This window comes from Coregonus lavaretus (assembly GCF_964263955.1).
Source record: "Coregonus lavaretus genome assembly, chromosome: 2".
Classification (NCBI taxonomy): Eukaryota; Metazoa; Chordata; class Actinopteri; order Salmoniformes; family Salmonidae; genus Coregonus; species Coregonus lavaretus.
Genome location: NC_139989.1, coordinates 27,240,070 through 27,263,200, shown reverse-complemented (window position 1 = coordinate 27,263,200; position 23,131 = coordinate 27,240,070). Strand labels below are relative to the sequence as shown.

At 43.6% G+C, this 23,131-nt stretch overlaps 1 protein-coding gene across 1 annotated transcript in view; it reads right to left on the bottom strand.

Moving 5' to 3' along the window:
- Positions 1–3,327: 3,327 nt before the first annotated feature.
- Positions 3,328–23,131, bottom strand: part of LOC311103020 (zinc finger E-box-binding homeobox 1-like) — a gene marked incomplete at its 5' end in the record, with an annotated part of 97,922 nt that continues 78,118 nt past the window's right edge. The window contains 7 exons of the mRNA XM_084144513.1: positions 3,328–6,354; positions 7,294–7,474; positions 14,133–15,485; positions 16,142–16,590; positions 17,069–17,174; positions 17,481–17,683; positions 20,511–20,669. Of these exons, the coding sequence (XP_084000639.1) occupies positions 5,405–6,354; positions 7,294–7,474; positions 14,133–15,485; positions 16,142–16,590; positions 17,069–17,174; positions 17,481–17,683; positions 20,511–20,669 (3,401 nt within the window). The 3' untranslated portion in view covers positions 3,328–5,404. The remainder of the gene's footprint in view (positions 6,355–7,293; positions 7,475–14,132; positions 15,486–16,141; positions 16,591–17,068; positions 17,175–17,480; positions 17,684–20,510; positions 20,670–23,131) is intronic.

Genomic DNA, 23,131 nt, shown 5'->3' with positions numbered 1-23,131 from the left:
AGGGTATTTTTCTAATGTTATGACGGCTATGATGAGACAACTTGTTATGGTACCTACTTGTGTTTATGTTTACGGTTCTATAGTATATATGTAAATGTGCATTAACTATGTATGTGGTCCTTAGCATGGTAGTGAAGTAATGGAGGATGTGGGAGGAATTACAGCAGTATGGTAGTAGTCTGAGTCAATGTGCTGATTGAAATATTCCTTTTTTATACTCTGCTTGCCTGAAAGCAGGAGCACTTACTGTGATTAAAGGGCTCTAGATTGATTTTCAAGCAATGGTCACTTCACATAAACTGTTTTTGGATGTATGTATATCAAACATGACCACATGCTGTAGGCCCAAAAATGACAATTTGTCAAAACATTAATATGTATTGCACGAACGCACACACGCGTACACACTCATACTCATACACACACACACACACAGAGAGGGCACTGTATACCGTACATTATGGTATTTAGTGGTTGAGTAAACGGCCATGATATTTTAGCGAGTGCTATTTCCTGAGCACCATTTTCTCTCTCCTATTGGCTTTTCTCAAAATTTCCCCTGGGACGCTGTCCCCTGGGTTTGGTTCCATGTCAGAGACGCAGCAGCCATGATAGTTCATCAGGCTTCTGCTCCATTATTGGCACCAGCGCACCATATCCTCTTAGCAGTTATCCTCTTAGGCTGCATCCCAAATGGCACCCTTTCCCTATACAGTGTACTACGTTTGACCAGGGCCCATAGGGCTCTGGTCAAATGTAGTGCACAGTGTAGGGAATAGGGTGCCATTTGGGACGTAGCTATAGCTTTTCAATTTTCTTTTGATCTGCTGAGCCCAGCAGAACTGGACATATGGCAATACCTGAGCTTGGTAAGTCTGATATGACTATAAATCTTTATGCTATTGGCCTGGTACAGCCTGTTCTGATACCTTGTGATTTTACTGGCTTACATAAAATAAAATAAAGTGCTATCTAAATCATAAAATAGATCAAACATTGTCATAATTAGTGAAGGCAGTTTGACATGACAATGTTACAGTAGATAATGGCATTATCATAATGCTATGGTAGTGCTGTACTATTTCACCTTATCCCTCCTCCCCCACCTACTCAGCAGACACAATCAACAGCCCACTAAGTGTCAAGTGACAGATTACTCTCTCTCACACACACACTTTGGGGCGTGTTCGAGCAGAGCACTTTTGTGAAGTCGTTGGCCATCGTTGGTCACCACCTTCCAAAGTGTGTTGCATTATGGGGATAAAAATGGTCAAACTTGCGCCTACATGACGACTGCATGAACTTTACAAAAATCATGTGATCAAAGGTCATGAAGTTTTGATTGCAGTCGACTACAAGTTTCTGCAGTTGCTCTTCACTGACTTCATCCTGCAGCCATCGCCTGCATTGTGGGATGCTCTTTTGTCAACCAATCAATCGTTCTTTTTTTGTTTGACTTGTTTGGATATACAAACAAATGTGATATTTGAGGCTCTCCCTCACTGATTGATTGTAAAATGTACACATATATTTCAGTTTGTGAGTGCGTGATATGGGTTTGGAGACAACAACAAAAAACACATTAGTGTCTGACTTTCAGCTGTCACAGTTGCACCTCCCCTGACTTTCGTCTACAGTCGTTTGCTTTAGCCTTACCACTCAAACACACCCATTCTCTTTTCCACATTAATCATACCCACTCTCCACATAGACAAGGGAGGCGCTGCAATTGTTGAATCCCCTCCCACACAAAGACACCCACACCTGCTCTCAATTTTTTTTAACCATAGCAACCATAGAAACAGACATGGACTGTATCCCTTCTCCAGTCTCGAGATATAGAACAGTAACAGTAACAGACATGTTAGAGTATTGTATCATTTTCAGCTCCTCATCATACCATAGATTCCATTACTAATTAATGTTAAGGGTCGACCCTCCTTCTCCTTGCAGGAAACCTGAGCTAGATCAATAGGAATGACCTTAGGCTGGTCTGGGCAATGTTCAGGAGAGTGAACACAATGTTGAGATAGAAATGTATTGTGTAGAACAGACATGGTTATCTGACAGGTAGAAAAGGGGGATCATTTTGGCTCCGTTCATTACATTTCTATCTGCATGCAACGGTCTGAATGTTTCACCTCACTGAATAAGGGCTCTATTGAATCTGTATCGTGGAAGTTCAGCGTTACACCGTGATGGAGATTTAAAGGAAATGTTCCTGCGTTAGCGGAGACTGCATTCATGGTAAACGCTGCATATGTCTGCTCAACTGGAAATGCCCTTTATATTTCTATCGCACAATCTGCAACGCTTCAGCGTAGGGAATACTGATTGATCTCTTCAGGCTTCATAGCTTTTTTAAGTCCGGGATTCAATCCGAAACAGTGCTATAGCACGCTTGACATTTAAAGGTAATTTCCAATTGAGCCTACATTGTTACAGTAGGGGGTCGGAGTTCTGGAGCGACCCACTAGGTGTCATCCTCCGACAACCTTAGGCACCTCCTTACTCACAGTCTGGACTAATCATCATCCTATTGGTGTCACCTGTGTCTACCTGTTCACCTGTGTATTTATGCCCTGTGTGCCCTGTGTTCCCTTGCTCAGTTTTCTCTGCTAGTTTCTCTATGCTCAGCAGTACTAATCAGTGTCTGATCGGAGAAGTATGTACAGGTACTCGAGAAGTGTTCTCCCTGTTTCTTTATTATTTCAGTCATAGGTACTATTTCGTATTTTGGCTGTCAGCCTGTTTTTGGAGACTTATTTGCTCCACCTTTCTTTTTTAGTGTAAAGTCCGTTATTTTGTATCCTGGCTTCGGGACCACCTGTAAAGATCCTTGTTTCACCATCTCTGCCTACTGCCTACTGTCTATCCTGCACCACACCTGGGTCACACCTCACACCAACCCTTACATTACATCTGCAGCGTTTACCTTGAATACAATCTCTGCAAACTTTAAAGATGGAATCCGCAGTAGGGGAATCAGCGCCACTGTCCGCCCAACGGCTGTTGTTATTGCTTTTATTTTATTGACAAAGCAGACCTGGGGAGTGTCGCGCATTGTTGTAAAAAAAATGCAGTACATATGCTGCTGTTCTATGGCGTGTGCAATAATGTCAGAGGTAAAAAAAAAACACAAAAAAACTGTTTGTTGTTTGCAGTAACTTCTTTGTTGTTGCAATATCGCAAACGGGCGTGGACGTTTCATCATTAAGGATTCCAGCTTTAAAAGCCGCATTGTCCACAAGTGCAATCGGATTGAATCCCGGCCTAAAGCTTTATTATGCAAGCAAATATAAGAAATTGATCACTAAACCAGGGGTGTGTAGTTGATGTATTTTATTGTGAGATGGGGAGTCATAAAAAAACAAAAGCAAAAACTATCACTATAAAAATGATCATGGATTAAAACGGACATATAAAACGAGGTTGTGGCCTTGACACAGTAAACATACAAAGTAACAAATTGGCACAAATAAAACAAAAAAGGTCAATATTATTTTGGCTTGGCAAAAGGATAGATTCATGGTTAAGGATCTTCCTTCAATACAACAGCACACTCATGCTATTAGACATACAGTTAGTTCTCAAAGAGTTTCAGTAGCTTCATATTAAAGTGGGCAAAAGGTAAAAACTAACATGAGAATGAATGGATGCAGGAAAGTAACATGTTCCAATTTCAGGCTTGTGGGGTGTGTGACAACTTGAGATAGTAGTATATTTTATTTTACTTCAAAATGCCAGAGCTTTTTTTATGTTCCAGCTTTGTTGTAGTCATTTTACCTTTGAAATGATTTTCATACTAAAATATATTATTGTATTAATACAAACTACAATATTGTACACTACACTGTGTAATAAATAACCATAAAGAAATATAAAAAATAAGACACATAAATACAAAAGTTTTCTATAACTAAACAGATAACCCATATCATTGGGAATGGGAATAATACTGACACTGCTGAAAACATACAGTACACACATTTAACATATACAAAAAAACATCCAACAACAAAATAATACTGACAGTTAAAAAATAGTGTCTCAATAACCATTCTGGGATCATATTTGCCTACTTTTGTTACCTGAAGAGAGAGAGCATTTCACAAGTGTTAAACAAGTGCACTGGAACTGGACTGGGGAAAAGGATACATTTCAAGGCAGGGAATACTTCAAAATCATGTTTCATCGTCCCGTTACAACATGTACATTGTAAGTCCTTTTAGTCATTGATTGCTCTGATTATAAAAGAGGCAGATTTTTATCTCAAATATATAATAAATGATAATTCATGGTAATGCTATCTTCTATAACAGTACTAGTGGTAATGAGCCAAAATCAACAGTATATCAGCTGAACGAGTTGACATGTTTGAGCTGCTATCAAATCTGGGCCTTGAAACAACCTGACAACAGCTGTTAAGGAGAAACAGCAGTATGCAATGGCACTTTTGATATGCATCATGTATTATTTTTTTTGCATAAGGCTGGGAGTGGGAATAGGGTTCAGGGCTTAAGGGTGAAATGATCCCTACTTACTAGGCCTAGATCATGAATGTTTTTCTTTATTCTTCTGCATAATCTGATTCAGTAACGATGATAACAGATTTATTAAATGAACAAACGTACGAACAAAACATTTAAAACATTGTATCATTTCTGACATATGTACCTACTTCGATACTCCCCTTGACGTCTTCTTCTTCTATAAGGTAATAATCAACTACTGGAACATCATCATGGCTGAACCCTCATCACCTCACAATAGTTTTCATCTTTAAGGCTCACAATCCATATAAAACAAACAAAAGGTATGCTAACATTATCAGCTAACGTGCTGACGCTGTATACTGTAGGTCTAGTGCGATAATACTGAAGGGTAGACAACACAGAACTGTTATAGCCATAAGTAAACCAAGCCACTTGTAGTGCACAGGATCTTTTTTTCCTCCAACTTAATAAAATACTGTTTTTTTTTGTTCATTGGCAATAAAAAGGTATAGAAATCTCTCCCAACTGTACAGCTTTTTAAAGGTTACAATAAGAGTGATAACACTGATAAAAAGAAATGACCCAAGGTTTTAGTAATAAAACATTATCTAAAACGTGTCGGCTCTAGCTTACAAAGTCTGTATAATGCATTTTTTGTCTTTAAACTTTGTTTTTGATTTTTACAAATTCATTTTCTAACACTGAAAATTGTTTCTCCTTCTGTGGAAAAAGTCACTAGTATTTTTTCAGGCACACCTGGATTCATACACAGTAGTGAACTGAAATGCAGCGTCCGTCAGAGCAACCCAAACTTTAGCTCTCTTCTCTCCTCTACCCCAACGTCATGGGGAGAAAAAGGATCCTTGCATTTCATAGAGGAAGAAGCACAGGTCTGGTTCCTCCCTGTTTTATTTTGTATCTCCTTTCTCTCTGGTCGGTGTCTGGTTCTCGTCTTCTGAAACAGTGTTCCCGTTTGTTTCACCTTCATTCTCTTTCATGACCTCCCCTGATTCTTCCTTCTCCTCTGAGGTCACTCTTTCCTCTGTGTCCATCGTCTCCTCCTTCGCCTCCTCCTCAGCCTGCTCTGACTGCTCCTCCTCCACCTTCTTCTCAGCCTGCTCCTTCTCTCCTCCATGTTCCTCCTCTTTCTCACTGTTCTCCTGCACCTCTTTTTGCCTTGTATCTGCCTTTTCCCCCGTAACCTCCTCTTCCTCCTGCTCTTCCTTTACTTCAACCCCCACTATCCCCTCCCCTTCCTCTTCCTCCTCTTCACCCCCTACCACAACTCTCTTCACTCCATGCTCTTCCTCTTCCTCATTCTCCCCCCCCTCCTGAACAGTGTCTTCCCCCTCTCCCTCCCCCTCCTCCTCCTCTTCCTCCTCGTCCCCTCCCTCATCTCCTATCCGCACCACTTTTATATCATCCATATCCAGAACACTGTCCGGATCTCCCTCCACCGCCTCCCCTGCCGCTGTCTCCATGTCCTCCTCCTCGCTCTCCTCCTCGTCCTCCCTGGTGCTGCTCCCTCGCTCGTCAGAGTCCAGGTGGGAGGGAGGAGAGGAGGTGGGCCTGCTGTCTGACTGCTCCTGCTGCTCCCCTCCCAGGCCCAACCCAACGGGGCTCTCCATCTCCAGAACTTCCTCCTCTACACCTCCCTGACCTCCTTCCTGCACCTCCTTCTTGCAATAGGAGTAGCGGTGGTTCATGTGCTGGGAGTAAGAGCCTGAGTGAGAGAAGCGCTTGCCACACTTGTCGCACTGGTAGGGTTTCTCTCCGGAGTGGAGACGCATGTGTTCTATCAAGTGGTGCTTGTGTTTGAAGGCCTTCCTGCAGATGCCGCACTCGTGGGGTCTCTTGCCTGTAGCACGGGAGAAAATAAATATACAGTAAATAAAAAGATACCTCAGACAAAAATTGATTAAACATTCAGGACAGGATTATTGTTGAGTGAAATCTTCTCCTTAAGAAATACCTGTCAAATTGTTGTAATTCCCCAGGCAGTTGTGCTTGTGAAACGGTTTTGATTATAGCGCCAAAGGTCGGTGAAACCTATATTATTTATCTTCACGTATCCATGGGAAATATCTTAAAACAACACAAAACAAAAGAGCAATCCGACCAGAAATGCTTCAGGGTTGAAGGCTGAACGTTACACCAACGAGAGGAACGGGTAGTTCCAGGCTAAGTGAAGTCACTTGGATGTAAAATGGCGATTCTACGCCAGGTATCAAAGTCATAAAGACAGAACTCAGAGTGGGTTGACCTGTGCTTGGCCACAACACTACCCATGTTCTCATGTAAAATTACTAACAGAGCTCTTTTGCAACATCCCTCTAACATTTCATATGGGAAGGTAATGTGGTTGGCAGGGGGAGCTTGGCAGAAAGCAATTCCCAGGCCTTACAGCGTGTGTGTGTTTGAGTGAGTCTGTGTATGTGTTTGTGTGTGTATTGGATAATAGCTACCCAATATTGTGTGTATGTGTATTGGAGGTGTCCTCCACCCTTCTGCAATATATAATAGTAATAACAACACTGCAGTCAGTCAGTGTGTGATTTCTGAAATTACCCCCTTCAGTTTCACTTTGCCTCATGTTTCCCTGAGGTCTCTCTGGGGAGGTGCAGTAAGGCTGATAATCAGTAGGTACGAAATGTAAGAAAACAGTTTGAAATGGGGAGGTACTATCTAAACTTAACCAATAACAAACACTCACTTTCATTTTCAGTTGCAAAGTGATTCGCTAGGTTGCACCCTAATGAACATGACCCAGGTTTGATTGATCTAGTCCCCGACATACCTGTGTGTTCGTATTTATGTCGGAGCAGAGAGCTGCTCTTCTGGAAGATCTTGTCACACAGGTCGCAGGCGTACATCCCACTCTCCGTCTTCCTCATTTTCTTCCTGGAAGGGGTGGAGTCTGAGTCATTCTGCTCCTCTATGGTAGACACGCCCTCTGAGCTGGTGTCCTGACGCTCCTCCTGAACAAGAAATATAAATACAGTACCAGTCAAAAGTTTGGACACTCCTACTCATTCAAGGGTTTTTCTTTATTTTTACTATTTTCTACATTGTAGAATAATAGTGAAGACATAAAAACTATGAAATAACACATATGGAATCATGTAGTAACCAAAAAAGTGTTAAACAAATCAAAATAACCAAGAAGCTTGATCTTGACATCTAGACACTTAGCTAGCAAGTTAGCAAACCAAATGCATAGCTTGTCCTGAGCTGGATATAATTTATTTGACACATCTTAGATTTCTTATAGTTATACTTCTAATTACAGTATAAGCAGACACGTAGCACACACCCCCGCAGCCCTTATACACTACCAGTCAAAGGTTTGGACACACCTACTCATTCAAGGGTTTATCATTATTTTTACTATTTTCTACATTGTAGAATAATAGTGAAGACATCAAAACTATGAAATAACACATATGGAATCATGTAGTAACCAAAAAAGTGTTAAACAAATCAAAATAACCAAGAAGCTTGATCTTGACATCTAGACACTTAGCTAGCAAGTTAGCAAACCAAATGCATAGCTTGTCCTGAGCTGGATATAATTTATTTGACACATCTTAGATTTCTTATAGTTATACTTCTAATTACAGTATAAGCAGACACGTAGCACACACCCCCGCAGCCCTTATACACTACCAGTCAAAGGTTTGGACACACCTACTCATTCAAGGGTTTATCATTATTTTTACTATTTTCTACATTGTAGAATAATAGTGAAGACATCAAAACTATGAAATAACACATATGGAATCATGTAGTAACCAAAAAAGTGTTAAATCAAAATATATTTTAGATTCTTCAAAGTAGCCACCCTTTGCCTTGATGACAGCTTTGCACACTCCTGGCATTCTCTCAATCAGCTTCACCTGGAATGCTTTTCCAACAGTCTTGAAGGAGTTCCCACATATGCTGAGCACTTGTTGGGTGCTTTTCCATCACTCTGCCGTCCGACTCATCCCAAACCATCTCAATTGGGTTGAGGTCGGGGGGATTGTGAAGGCCAGGTCATCTGATGCAGCACTCAATCACTCTCCTTCTTGGTAAAATAGCTCTTACACAGCCTGGAGGTGTGTTGGGTCATTGTCTTGTTGAAAAACAAATAGTCCTACTAAGCCCAAACCAGATGGGATGGCGTATCGCTGCAGAATGCTGTGGTAGCCGTGCTGGTTAAGCACCCCCACACCATAACATCTCCTCCTCCATGCTTTACGGTGGGGAAATACACATGCGGAGATCATCCGTTCACCCACACCACGTCTCACAAAACCACGGCGGTTGGAACCAAAAATCTTGCTCATGTTTCTTGGCCCAAGCAGGTCTCTTCTTCTTTTTGGTGTCCTTTAGTAGTGGTTTATTTGCAGCAATTCGACCATGAAGGCCTGATTCACACAGTCCCCTCTGAACAGTTGATGTTGAGATATGTCTGTGACTTGAACTTTTCTGAGGCTGGTAACTCTAATGAACTTATCCTCTGCAGCAGAGGTAACTCTGGGTCTTCCATTCCTGTGGCGGTCCTCATGAGAGCCAGTTTCATCATAGCACTTGGTGGTTTTTGCGACTGCACTTGAAAAAACTTTCAAAGTTCTTGAAATTTTACCTATTGACTGACCTTCATGTCTTAAAGTAATGATGTCATTTATCTTTGCTTATTTGAGCTGTTCTTGCAATAATATGGACATGGTCTTTTACCAAATAGGGCTATCTTCTGTATACCCCCCAACCTTGTCACAACACAACGTATTGGTTCAAATGCATTAAGTAGAAAATAAATTCCACAAATTAACTTTTAAGAAGGCACACCTGTTAATTGAAATGTGTTCCAGGTGACTACCTCATGAAGCTGGTTGAGAGAATGCCAAGAGTGTGCAAAGCTGTCGTCAAGGCAAAGGGTGGCTATTTGAAGAATCTAAAATATAAAATATAAATCTAAAATATATTTTGATTTGTTTAACACTTTATTGGTTACTACATGATTCCATATGTGTTATTTCATAGTTTCGATGTCTTCACTATTTTTCTACAAGAAAAACCCTTGAATGAGTAGGTGTGTCCAAACTTTTGACTGGTAGTGTACATGTGATTATAAACTCAGTGGCCAGTTTATTAGGTACACCATCCCATTCACGAAAATGGTTCGCTCCTACAGACAGTGAGTCATGTGGCTGTGGCTTACTATATAAAGCAGGCAGACAGGCATTCAGTTACTCTTTGATTGAACATTAGAATGGGCAAAACGAGTGACCTAAGCAACTTTGAGCATGGTATGATTGTCAGTGCCAGGCGCCGATTCCAGTATGTCACAACCGGCTCACCTCCTGGGCTTACCACGCACGACAGTGTCTAGGGTTACCGAGAATGATGCGACAAACCAAAAACCTCCAGTCAGCGGCAGTCCTGTGGGAAAAAACAGCTCATTGATGAGAGGTCGAAGGAGAATGCCAAGAATCATGCAAGCTAACAGGCTGGCCACAAACAGGCGAATAACGGCACAGTAAAACAGTCGTGTGCAGAACGGCATCTCGGAACGCAAAACCCGTCGGTCCTTGTCATGGATGGGCTATTGCAGCAGACGACCACACCGGGTTCCGGTCTTATCAGCTAAAAACAAGAAGAAGCGGCTCAAGTGGGCACGCGATCACCAACACTGGACAATTGAGGTGTGGAAAAACATTGCCTGGTCGGACGACTCCCGGTTCCTGATGCGTCATGCTAAAGGCAGAGTAAGGATTTGGTGTAAGCAGCATGAGTCCATGGCCCCATCCTGCCTGGTGTCAACGGTACAAGCTGGTGACGGTTTTGTAATGGTGTGGGGAATGTTTTCCTGGCACACATTAGGTCCCTTGATACCAATTAAGAATCCATGTCCTGAAGAATTCAGGCTGTTCTGGAGGCAAAGGCGGTCCGACCCGGTACTAGATTGGTGTACCTAATAAACTGTGTGTATGTTATATAATGTATTAGAAAGACATAATCATGTGATTATTATAACACTCTGAGCTGATGTCCTGCCTCTCCTCCTGGGGATAGAAAGGAATAACATAGATATGTAATTTGTGTGGATATACAGTTGAAGTTGGAAGTTTACATACACCTTAGCCAAATATATTTAAACTCAGTTTTTCACAATTCCTGACATTTAATCCTAGTAAAAATTCCCTGTCTTAGGTCAGTTAGGATCACCACTTCATTTTAAGAATGTGAAATGTCAGAATAATAGTAGAGAGACTGATTTATTTCAGCTTCTATTTCTTTCATCACATTCCCAGTGGGTCAGAAGTTTACATACACTCAATTAGTATTTGGTAGCATTGGCTTTAAATTGTTTAACTTGGGTCAAACGTTTCAGGTAGCCTTCCAAAAGCTTCCCACAATAAGTTGGGTGAATTGTGGCCCATTCGTCCTGACAGAGCTGGTGTGTCTGAGTCAGGTTTGTAGGCCTCCTTGCTCGCACACACTTTTTCAGTTCTGCCCACAAATGTTCTATAGGATAGAGGTCAGGGCTTTGTGATGGCCACTCCAATACCTTGACTTTGTTGTTCTTAAGCCATTTTGCCACAACTTTGGAAGTATGCTTGGGATCATTGTCCATTTGGAAGACCCATTTGCGACCAAGCTTTAACTTCCTGACTGATGTCTTGAGATGTTGCTTCAATATATCCACATAATTGTCCTTCCTCATGATGCCATCTATTTTGTGAAGTGCACCAGTCCCTCCTGCAGCAAAGCACCCCCACAGCATGATGCTGCCACCCCCGTGCTTTCCCCTTTTTCCTCCAAACATAACGATGGTCATTATGGCCAAACAGTTCTATTTTTGTTTCATCAGACCAGAGGACATTTCTCCAAAAAGTACGATCTTTGTCCCTATGTGCAGTTGCAAACCGTAGTCTGGCTTTTTTATGGTGCTTTTGGAGCAGTGGCTTCTTCCTTGCTGAACGGCCTTTCAGGTTATGTCGATATAGGACTATTTTTACTGTGGATATAGATACTTTTGTACCTGTTTCCTCCAGCATCTTCACAAGGTCCTTTGCTGTTGTTCTGGGATTGATTTGCACTTTTCGCACCAAATTACGTTCATCTCTAGGAGACAGAACGCGTCTCCTTCCTGAGCGGTATGACGGCTGTGTGGTCCCATGGTGTTTATACTTGCGTACTATTGTTTGTACAGATGAATGTGGTACCTTCAGGCGTTTGGAAATTGCTCCCAAGGATGAACCAGACTTGTGGAGGTCTACAATATTTTTTCGGAGGTCTTGGCTGATTTCTTTTGATTTTCCCATGATGTCAAGCAAAGAGGCACTGAGTTTGAAGGTAGTTCTTGAAATACATCCACAGGTACACCTCCAATTGTCTAAAATGATGTCAATTAGCCTATCAGAAGCTTCTAAAGCCATGACATCATTTTATGGAATTTTCCGAGCTGTTTAAAGGCACAGTCAACTTAGTGTATGTAAACTTCTGACCCACTGGAATTTTGATACAGTGAATTATAAGTCAAATAATCTGTCTGTAAACAATTGTTGGAAAAATTACTTGTGTCATGCACAAAGTAGATGTCCTAAACGACTTGCCAAAACTATAGTTTGTTAACAAGAAATGTGTGGAGTGGTTGAAAAACGAGTTTTAATGACTCCAACCTTCCGACTTCAACTGTATGTATTAAAATGTCTACTGTTTTTAAGTATCAATTGTAACAGTAGTACAGTAATACAGTTATGAAGAAGCCTGGAGAAGTAGTATCATTGTCTGATTAAAACAGCAAACAAAATGTGCAGGACAATAATACAAAACAGGTGATATGGAGCTGGAAGCGATTTAGAACTGATTTAGTGGAAGTGGTTCATTGGTGTGTCTTTCTGTTTCCCAAGAAAAATAGAGTATCAGGAAGGGATGGTGTACTGTAGGTAGGCTGACTAATACCACTTCCTGTCTATGGCTCTCAGGGAACCATAACCTCGCCATAACAATTTCACAGTTACTCTTTTATTGGCTGAGTGAAAAATACCATCACGATGACATCATCCCATCTTGGAGTGTTGGCCTTGAAAACCAGTCATCACCCTCATCATGACTCATCAATGGTGAGTAAAAACCCTTCATGAGCATATGGCTGAGTCGCAAATGGCACGGCATCCTATTCCCTTTTGACAGCTCTGATCAAAAGTAGTGCACTATATAGGGAATAAGGTGCCATTTGGGACGAGTATTCAGCAATGAGACACAGAGAGAGAGAGGAAGTGCGGCAGGCACCAGCATCATTAAGGAACTGATATATAATAGCTTTATGTACAGTTAGGGGTTTTAACAAGGCATGCTCTATGCCAATCCATTTAATAGTAAAGCATAATACAACAACAATAAATCAATGGTGAGACAGGAGGCTGGGCGTTTAAACAGATTCCTACAGATCAATATGTCTCTACAGTAAGTGCTGCCTCATGTCTTCTGGCTGGATGACAGCAGCAGCAGCTCAGTGCTGTGCTCGGGGAGTGATGGCTCTCACACATCTATCCATCATTATGGATTAATTACGTGTCTTGGCTCTGACTTCACCACTGAATTAGAGTTTGCTGGCAGAATTCTGCACTTTCTGTATAATGTAGAGTAATGTATTAGGCCATTTTCCTCTGTTGTATAGCATTGTCAAAACATTTTGACACTAATACTTTGTCATTTCACATTTTGAAATGTTTGGCAGTATACTCTAGCACGAATACCCATTTAATATCCTTCTACTATTTATCCCTACATCCCTGAGAGAGAAGGGAAGAGAGAGAGAGAGAGCATGAGAGAGAGAATGATCGAGAAGAGAGGAGAGCTAGGGCTTCTCACTAGAGTCCTGTCCACCTTTCCCCCTCTCCTCCTCCTCCCAGCGCTGAAACAAAACAGTTCATCACAGGAGACACAGACGGCGGTGCCAAAATACCACCGCCTCCACCCAGAGCTACAGGAGAGAAACTCATTCAGCTGGGAGAGTTCCCAGCTCAATAGATGGAGCTTAACCTTCTCAGTATGGCTGAGCTGCAGTGGAACAGAGCCAAGAGAATTGAAGCACTAAAGGGGCAATAGACTGACTCCTAAGTGTTGAGGAAGGGAGCTGTCCTGGGCCTTGTTGTTTCACTCAAAACAAATAAGACACGGGTAGAATGAAAAATAGGAGGAATGATTACACCTCAGAACTTCCCATTCTTCCAGCACCTCCTCCCTCACTAAACCTGAGCGAAGTTAGTCATTGAGTAACAAGCAGCAACATACCAGAGGAGAGACTTAAGCAAGAAAACATGATTCTCAGTAATGCACCTGCAATACCGATCATGCTAGACTGTTTCCATGTAACATGCTAATTTTCTCTAACCGGCATACACATTCAAACACACATAGTTAAGGCCATACACACACACACAACAGATGCTTTCCTTGCAACTGACTGAATAAGAGCATCTGTTATGTAAATGACCAAAATGTAACGTAAATGTAAACTGCTGCTTTCTCTTTAGGGTTCTAAGCTGGGTTACTGTAAAGCACTTTGTGACTGCTGCTGTGAAAAAGGGCTATATAAATACATTTCAATGATTGATTGATTGATTGATCGACTGATTAACAAACCTTGATGCCGTTGATCTGCAGTGTGGTCTTCTCCTGTGTCTCTGTCCCTGCAGGGCTGCTGGCTGTAGCTGTAGTGGTATAGGTGTAGGCCAACTGCGGGATGAGAATAGTCTGGTTGTTATTGGTGGTGAGTGCTCGGAGGCAGGGCACGCCCGCGCTGCCCTGATCAGTGATGGCATAGATGGTCCCGCTGGGCAGCTGAGTGGTCATGATGCTGATGGGGTTGGCACTTTTTGGGCTGGCGGTGTACAAGGACACGGGTTGGCTAGTCACTTGGTGGCCGGCAGAGAGCGGAAGTTCTTTCTTGGTTGTGCAAGTCTTCGTCAAGTTCAGGGGTTTGTCCTGATGGGAGTAAACAGTGGCTTGGTAAGAGGTCTCCTCTCGGGTGGGCTTTGGTAGCGACAGGTCCAGGGGGCCCTCAGTGCTGTCTGAAGAGGATGGTTTGGTTGGGACGTGCCCCCCAGTGGTCAGGTTTAGTGGTGTGGGGGAGGCCGGGGAGCGCCCAGAGCCATTAACCTCAGCCGGAGTGGCCTCAGCTGGGCTGGACTGCATCAGGGTGGGGCCCTCTGTGTCCTGCTCTGATCTTAGTTTAGGGGACACAACTATGGCCCCATCACACTCAGACAAGGGCCCTTCTTCCTCAGACGGAGGTGTCGGGGCCCCTAGTGAGACCTGACCGCTCTGCATCTTGTCAAACCACTTCTTGACTACGTCGGCAGGCAGGCTGACTGAGTCGGAGATCTTGCTGAGCTCCTCCTTGGTGGGCTCAACGTTTAAGGTGAAGTAGGCCTTGAGGAGAGACAGAAGGTTCTTGGGCTGGCCCCCGAACCCCTCGGACAATAACGAATCGATGGCAGACTCTGATTTGTCCCCATTGATCCTGAGGCCTGAGGCTTTCTTACAGTGCTTGAGTGTGTGGAGCGCGTCCAGACCGTCGGGGCAGTCGTTACAGAGCAGACAGGTCTTAGTAGTCTCCTCTTCCATCTTCTCCTCTTTGCTCCTGGGGGGCCTGCTAACTGTCAGGTCCTCTGGGAGTTTCTGCTGGGTCTTGCTGCAGGGCTCCGTGGCGGCCTGGGCCTGGCCTGGTGTTGTAGCCAGGGTCTGGGGCTCCTTTTTCAGGTTCTGGGCAGTGAGCTGGGTCTGGGTCTGGAGCTGGGCCTGGGTCTGGGTCTGGCTGGGGTCCAGGCTGTAGTTGATGATGATTTTGGTGGCGTTGCCATCCTGACCCATGATGGGCAGACTGATGGCTGAGATGAGCTGCTGGTGAGGAACGCCTGTCGCCCCCATGCCGGTCCCCGCTGCCTTGGCGTTGTTCTGCAACATCTGTCTGATCATGTTACCGTCCACCGCCACCTTCAAAATGAAGATGATAATGGTTTGTTCATTGTTTAACAAATCATTGTACAAATAGCAACAACAAGCTCATTACAAGTATTTAATTAATTGTAAGTTGTATTGTTATTCTGGTGTTTTATTAGGATCCCCATTAGCTGTTGCAAAAGCAGCAGCTACTCTTCCTGGAGTCCACACAAAACATGAAACATGACATAATACAGAACATTAATAGACACGAACAGCTCAAGGACAGAACTACATCAATTTTTAAAAAAGGCACACACAGCCTACATATGAATACATATCTAGATAAAATAGGGGAGAGGCGTTGTGCCGTGAGGTGTTGCTGTTTTTTTAAACCAGGTTTTCTGTTCATTTGAGATATATGAGATGGAACGGAGTTCTATCCAATAATGTCTCTATATAATACTGTACACTTTCTTGAATTTGTTCTAGATTTGGGGACTGTGAAAAGACCCCTGGTGGCATATCTGGTGGGGTGTGTGTGTCAGGGCTGTGTGTAAGTTGACTATGCAAACAATTTGGCATTTTCAACACATTCATGTTTCTTATAAAATGTCTCTCCTGCAGTCAGTCTCTCCTGTACTTAAATTACAAATAAATTATTAAATTAGGAGTACTATTTCTAGTCCTATTACAAATTTACAAATCACCTTCAAGACGTTCTGTAGGTCTGCCAGGTTGATGCTGATGGGAGAGACCAGACCCATGGTGGGGAGCATCACCGCATGCACCGTGCCCTGCAGGGGGGCAGCCGCACCCCCGTTGAACACCCCTCCTCCATGACCGTTCACTCCTGTCGCCCCCGCTGCTGGAGACACTACCATGGGCTTGTACTCGTAGTCCATTGGCTCGCTCTTGATCTGGTTGAGGGGTAGTTGTTCTTGCAAGGGTTTGTCCCGGATCTGGGTGCGTGTTGTGGTGGAGGAGGGCGAGGCGGGCATGGCTGGGGATGAGCACTGGGAGGTCTTGGCGCCGGGCCGGGGGCGGCCGTTGACTGCTGAGATCACACCGATGCACTTCTTACTGCTAATGTGGGAGCTGTAGGAGCCCGAGTGGGAGAAACGCTTCTTACAGTTGGAGCACTCGTATGGCTTCTCTCCTGTAGGGACAGACACAGAACCATACACACACACACACACACACACACACACACATACACACACACGCAATACCTCCATTAGGAGCAGAAATGAATTAATAAACCTCCCAGGGAAAAAGGGTCTAATGCATTTCAAAAATGCTTAAACGCTGAGGTAATAGCACCATTGGGAAATACTCTTTAATTGTTGGCCGGCGTGCCAACACAAACACAATTATGTCACATTAGGACAGAGCACAATGAAACTCAATCAAGGACACATAAATACACAGAGTTACTAAACATAAATATTTGTTTGATGGAAACAGAAACATCTGGGCGGATGGCGTGGCGAATAGAAACTAACTTCTATAATTACCCCAACCCTTTTTCCACATTAAAGAATACACATACACAAACACACAAACAAACACAAACACAAACACACACACACACACACACACACAGGGCTGCCATGGTGACTGAGGGGTCCACTCACCGCTGTGGATGCGTAGGTGCTCCTTCAGGTGGTGCTTGTACTTAAAAGCTTTTTCACATTCAGTGCACTTGAATTTTCGGTTGCCCCCCGACTGCGTCACATGCCTCTGTCAGACGAAGGAAGAGAGTGGGGAGGGGATGGTCAGTCACACATAAATTCATTTTGTACTAGTAAACATTTATTCAAGAGTAATATTAGATAATGGCCCCCAAAAATCCAATCCTAGGATATGAAATGGTCAAAATTAAGCTATGAGGGAATACGCCTACTTTCCCACTTCCTGTGTTTTGGACACAAAGTTCACATCACATTATCTACATAACCTTCATACACTACACAGTGCTGCACGTAGTAGTTGACAAACAGCAGATATTTTTGTGTATCTATCTAGTGTTATGTTATGGATAGGTACCTGGTCTCTGCTAGCTTTGTGGGCCGTCATGTGTCTCTCCAGCTGAGTGCGGTAGGCGAAGGTGTAGCTGCACTGGGAGCAGCTGAAGTTGTCCTCGCTCTTCTCGTGGCGCAGCTTGATGTGCTCCTTCAGGGATGTGTAGCGCTTGTAGCCACGGGCACAGTAGGGACAGGTGAGGAGCTGGGAGAATGCATCCGGAGTGCCTGGTGGGGGGGAGGAGAGAGAGCGAGAGGAAGGGAGCACGTGAGTGAGCGTGTGTGTGTGTGTGTGTGTGTGTGTGTGTGTGTGTGTGTGTGAGTGAAAGACAGGGGGTAGTGTGTGTGTGTGCGCGCTTGTGTGTGTGTGTGTGTAGTATGGAAAGGGGGCTAATCTGTAGAGTAATCAGAGGGTCAATAGATAGTAAGGGTTATTTGATGTGGATGATTGATAGACACAGGAGCTCTGGACTGTTGTTTTACCTATTTCACCAGGTACTGAGCGATCCTCTATTAAGACTCACAGTTTCCACACTAACTACATGACAGATGCAATATACTCTTACTTGCATTCAATAGAGCTGGATAGATACTGTTGGTTATTCATTAATAACATAACAGGTGTTGTAAATGTGCAATCAACGGCACTAGTATACATGAGAAACATTAGTAAAATATTGGAATTCTAAGCCTACAGTGGGGAGAACAAGTATTTGATACACTGGCGATTTTGCAGGTTTTCCTACTTACAAAGCATGTAGAGGTCTGTAATTTTGATCATAGGTACACTTCAACTGTGAGAGACGGAATCTAAAAATCCAGAAAATCACATTGTATGATTTTTAAGTAATTAATTTGCATTTTATTGCATGACATAAGTATTTGATCACCTACCAACCAGTAAGAATTCCGGCTCTCACAGACCTGTTAGTTTTTCTTTAAGAAGCCCTCCTGTTCTCCACTCATTACCTGTATTAACTGCACCTGTTTGAACTCGTTACCTGTATAAAATACACCTGTCCACACACTCAATCAAACAGACTCCAACCTCTCCACAATGGCCAAGACCAGAGAGCTGTGTAAGGACATCAGGGATAAAATTGTAGACCTGCACAAGGCTGGGATGGGCTACAGGACAATAGGCAAGCAGCTTGTTGAGAAGGCAACAACTGTTGGCGCAATTATTAGAAAATGGAAGAAGTTCAAGATGACGGTCAATCACCCTCGGTCTGGGGCTCCATGCAAGATCTCACCTCGTGGGGCATCAATATTCATGAGGAAGGTGAGGGATCAGCCCAGAACTACACGGCAGGACCTGGTCAATGACCTGAAGAGAGCTGGGACCACAGTCTCAAAGAAAATCATTAGTAACACACTACGCCGTCATGGATTAAAATCCTGCAGCGCACGCAAGGTCCCCCTGTTCAAGCCAGCGCATGTCCAGGCCCGTCTGAAGTTTGCCAATGACCATCTGGATGATCCAGAGGAGGAATGGGAGAAGGTCATGTGGTCTGATGAGACAAAAATAGAGCTTTTTGGTCTAAACTCCACTCGCCGTGTTTGGAGGAAGAAGAAGGATGAGTACAACCCCAAGAACACCATCCCAACCGTGAAGCATGGAGGTGGAAACATAATTCTTTGGGGATGCTTTTCTGCAAAGGGGACACCGTATTGAGGGGAGGATGGATGGGGCCATGTATCGCAAGATCTTGGCCAACAACCTCCTTCCCTCAGTAAGAGCATTGAAGATGGGTCGTGGCTGGGTCTTCCAGCATGACAACGACCCGAAACACACAGCCAGGGCAACTAAGGAGTGGCACCGTAAGAAGCATCTCAAGGTCCTGGAGTGGCCTAGCCAGTCTCCAGACCTGAACCCATTAGAAAATCTTTGGAGGGAGCTGAAAGTCTGTATTGCCCAGCGACAGCCCCGAAACCTGAAGGATCTGGAGAAGGTCTGTATGGAGGAGTTGGCCAAAATCCCTGCTGCAGTGTGTGCAAACCTGGTCAAGACCTACAGGAAACGTATGATCTCTGTAATTGCAAACAAAGGTTTCTGTACCAAATATTAAGTTCTGCTTTTCTGATGTATCAAATACTTATGTCATGCAATAATATGCAAATGAATTACTTAAAAATCATACAATGTGATTTTCAGGATTTTTGTTTTAGATTCCGTCTCTCACAGTTGAAGTGTACATATGATAAAAATTACAGACCTCTACATGCTTTGTAAGTAGGAAAACCTGCAAAATCGGCAGTGTATCAAATACTTGTTCTCCCCACTGTATATCTTTCAACAACAACAAAAAACACCCACTGGTTTCAAATGAAAGCCCAGACATTCAATAAAAGCCTGCTGGAAACACAGTAGAACATGGTGAGGAGACATAATGCAAACCTAGCTCCAGTTCCCCAGGGTTGTTTTCTGCTCCAGTGGGTCCCACACAGGTAAAGTATTACCTGTTAACAGGTGATGTATTAAGCCTCCCTCCTGACCACACATTATGTCTCGCACGCACGCACACACACACACACACACACACATTTTCACCCAGGTACTAGTGAATCATCACTGACACAGATGTGAGACATTTGCTCAGGTGTTGCTGTTTGCTGTTTTCAAACGCTCTGGGGTTGACAGGTAACAGCCAAAATCCCTTAGGCCATAAAAGCCCAGTGTGTGTCCATTCACAGCTCTATGTGTGTGCGTACGTGCGCGTGTGTGTTAATGTGGGGGGAGTTAACACCTTTAGAGGGAGAGACGGAAGCCAGAACAACAAATCAAGGTGTTGCCTGGCGGCATAACACCTGTAGGGGATGGGGGGGGTGTCAAGGTACAAAGTATTTTTTGTGGGCTGTGTGCTATCCCTGCTCTGCGCTGAGCTTGACTCAGTGAGTGGAATCTATGGCCAATCAGTGACACTATTTAATGAAAACTGGTACTTTGATCCTGTACTAAGCAGACGACCGATGGTTTGAGGTATGTGTGTGTATGTTGTGTGTGTGTTTGTGTGTGAGAAAGGTCTGCAGGTGAGGTGTGTGTGTGTCTTTGTACCATTCTCGTCATGTCCGCTGGCCTCAGGAGTCCCCTGTCGTGGCTCGTCCTCAGGGGCTTCTGGGTAAATGATGGTCGTGTCTCCCTGCTGCAGTATCTCCTCCACCAGAGCATCTGTACTGCCGTCATCCTCCCCATCAGAACCACACTCCTCCCTCACTGAAACACAGGGACATGCAACTATTTAGAACATGAGAAAAGGACATCAAAGATCCTCTCCATTGTTATAAAACATCACCATTGTAATACATAATCTTATCATGTTACTTCTCTTTAACAAATAGGATGCTTAATTATAACTGTGACCTCCACCTAGGTGAGTTAGTACATCTAATGTATCCCCAGAATCAACCAATCCCCATCCAATAGACTTCACAAACATAAAAGCCTCTCTGCCTCCTCAAACCCTAGGCCTAGATCAACCTCTCTGGATAACAAAGAACAACCTGGCCATTGTGGGGACTAATATCCTAATACCCCAGTAAATGAGATCCGTTATCAGGGAGCATATTCTCTCCTCCACATCACATTAGCTGCTGTTCCTCCACTAATGAGGGCTAATTAAGGAGCTAACTAAGGCTGTAGGAAACAGCGTAACCCGAGGACACATTTAGGAAGTGGAATGCTTCCGTCTCTCTGCTCGGCTTGGCTTCCTGAAGCACGTACACAACAGGGTATAGTGTGTCAGCAGTTAAAACAATAAAGAAATACACCTAGTTATTATCATTATTACTAACCCTTATTTTACCAGGTAGGTTGACAGAGTAAGAACACATTCTCTTTTACAGGAATTGAGAAAGGATGATGATAAAACATCTATCGACAATGTTTACCTCCCTAAAGACAGACAACTTGTATTTACTGAGCAGATGTTTCAGGCTGGGGGAATTTAATTATCCTGTTAGTTTCTTTAGTGTTGAGGTTTTTCTGTGTGTGTAAAGGGCTGTGACAGTAAGATCCAGCTGTGTGTTGCTGTGTCAGAGGGGAGCTTGTACGCTCAGTGACTCAGGCAGGCAGGCCCAGTAAATTCCAACAGCCCTCCTACTTAACAGGGCCCAGCCCTTGGCTGGCTCTCTCCTGGCTCACTCCTAGCTCTCTCCTGTGCACTTTAACAGCGATGAGACAAGGTGAAAAATGGACGGTTCCACTACACGGAACACACAGAACACACATCCCCACGCCAACCACACGGTACACACACACACAGTTACTGGTTACCATGGTTATTAAACACTTTTAGCCGAACCATCTACATCCCACTGCCTCACAGTGAAAGTGAGTGTGAAATAGAGAGAGTGAAAAAAAGAGAGTGGCACAGAGAGAGACACAGAGAGATCTAATCACCAGGTGCTGAGAAAGTCTGACTGCAGGATTATATCCATCCTCACTATAGGATGGAAGGGGGAGAAACAGATGAGTGCCTCCTACTGAACCCTCACATTAAGCCACAGCATTACTTCCCATGACCTCAGTGGATCCCTCCCTCTATCGCTCTCTCTCTCAACCATTCAGAAACGTCTTAACAGTTTTTCACCATTGAGCTAGATTTGTACGATTTTCTTTTTCTTGCAGTTCCACTTTCTTTTAATAACGTTAAGCAGCTAAATAACAACCTGTTTCAACAGTCACACACGTTGCTGTTTTCTGTATCTACATTCCACTAGTTACCTGATCCCTGCCTCACTCCGGGTCTCAGAACGATGTAACAGCCTACATCTCCAACAAACCTACCCCGGGAGACTGAATGTAGAGTGTGTGTGTGAGATAGGGTTGCTCTGGCGGTCGGTGCTGAGGTGTTACAGGTCTGTGGTTGTTACGGCCCCATTCACCATCTCTCTCAGACCTCTGCTACAGTAAATAAGAGCTGAAGGCCACAAGGGTCAAAGCCAGTCAGGCAGTCTATGAAAAGTCTGTTTATCAGCCTGTTTCACCATGGCCAAACATGACACATGGACATGAACTCACTGAAGCAGGAGTGGAAAACCTGGACAGGTTCTGGAGTTAACTGACTAGACCCTAAAGAAGATTCATAAAAAAACAAATGTTGTAATAGTCTGAGTCGGTATAAAAATTGCCCCACCGCGGGGGAGTTCTCATATACCGCCAGCAAATAAAGCCTCCATTTACATGTTGCTTATGAGTGCCTTTCACACTACTTTTGGATTATAATTGGATTGTAAGGCTCGTATGAATGTCCTGCTTAATATAATGCTTGTGTCATCAACTGCATTATACTTAAAAAACACTTAAATTTCAACCAGTAAAAATGTCCTTCGACTAACTTTGCTACAGCCTATGTCAATGAGCATTAGCATTTTAGCTAACAACTACTGCATCCAAAATAGGTATTTTGCCCCCCAAAAATTGCAACCAAATATAATCTTAGCGACATTGTAAGCGTATGAGAACCCAAAAAAGCATATGAGAACCCTAAGCGTATGTTTAGAAGTAATAACTACGTAAATCTATGCTATGCTGTATGGGTGCAGATCGGGAATGGCAATTGTTTTCCCCAATGGTGGCCGCTGTTCAGGGACTACTTGTTTATGACGTGAATAGCGACTATACATACTGTTAAACAGCCTTGATCCTTGATATAAAAACCCTCTTTCCTTGTTGTG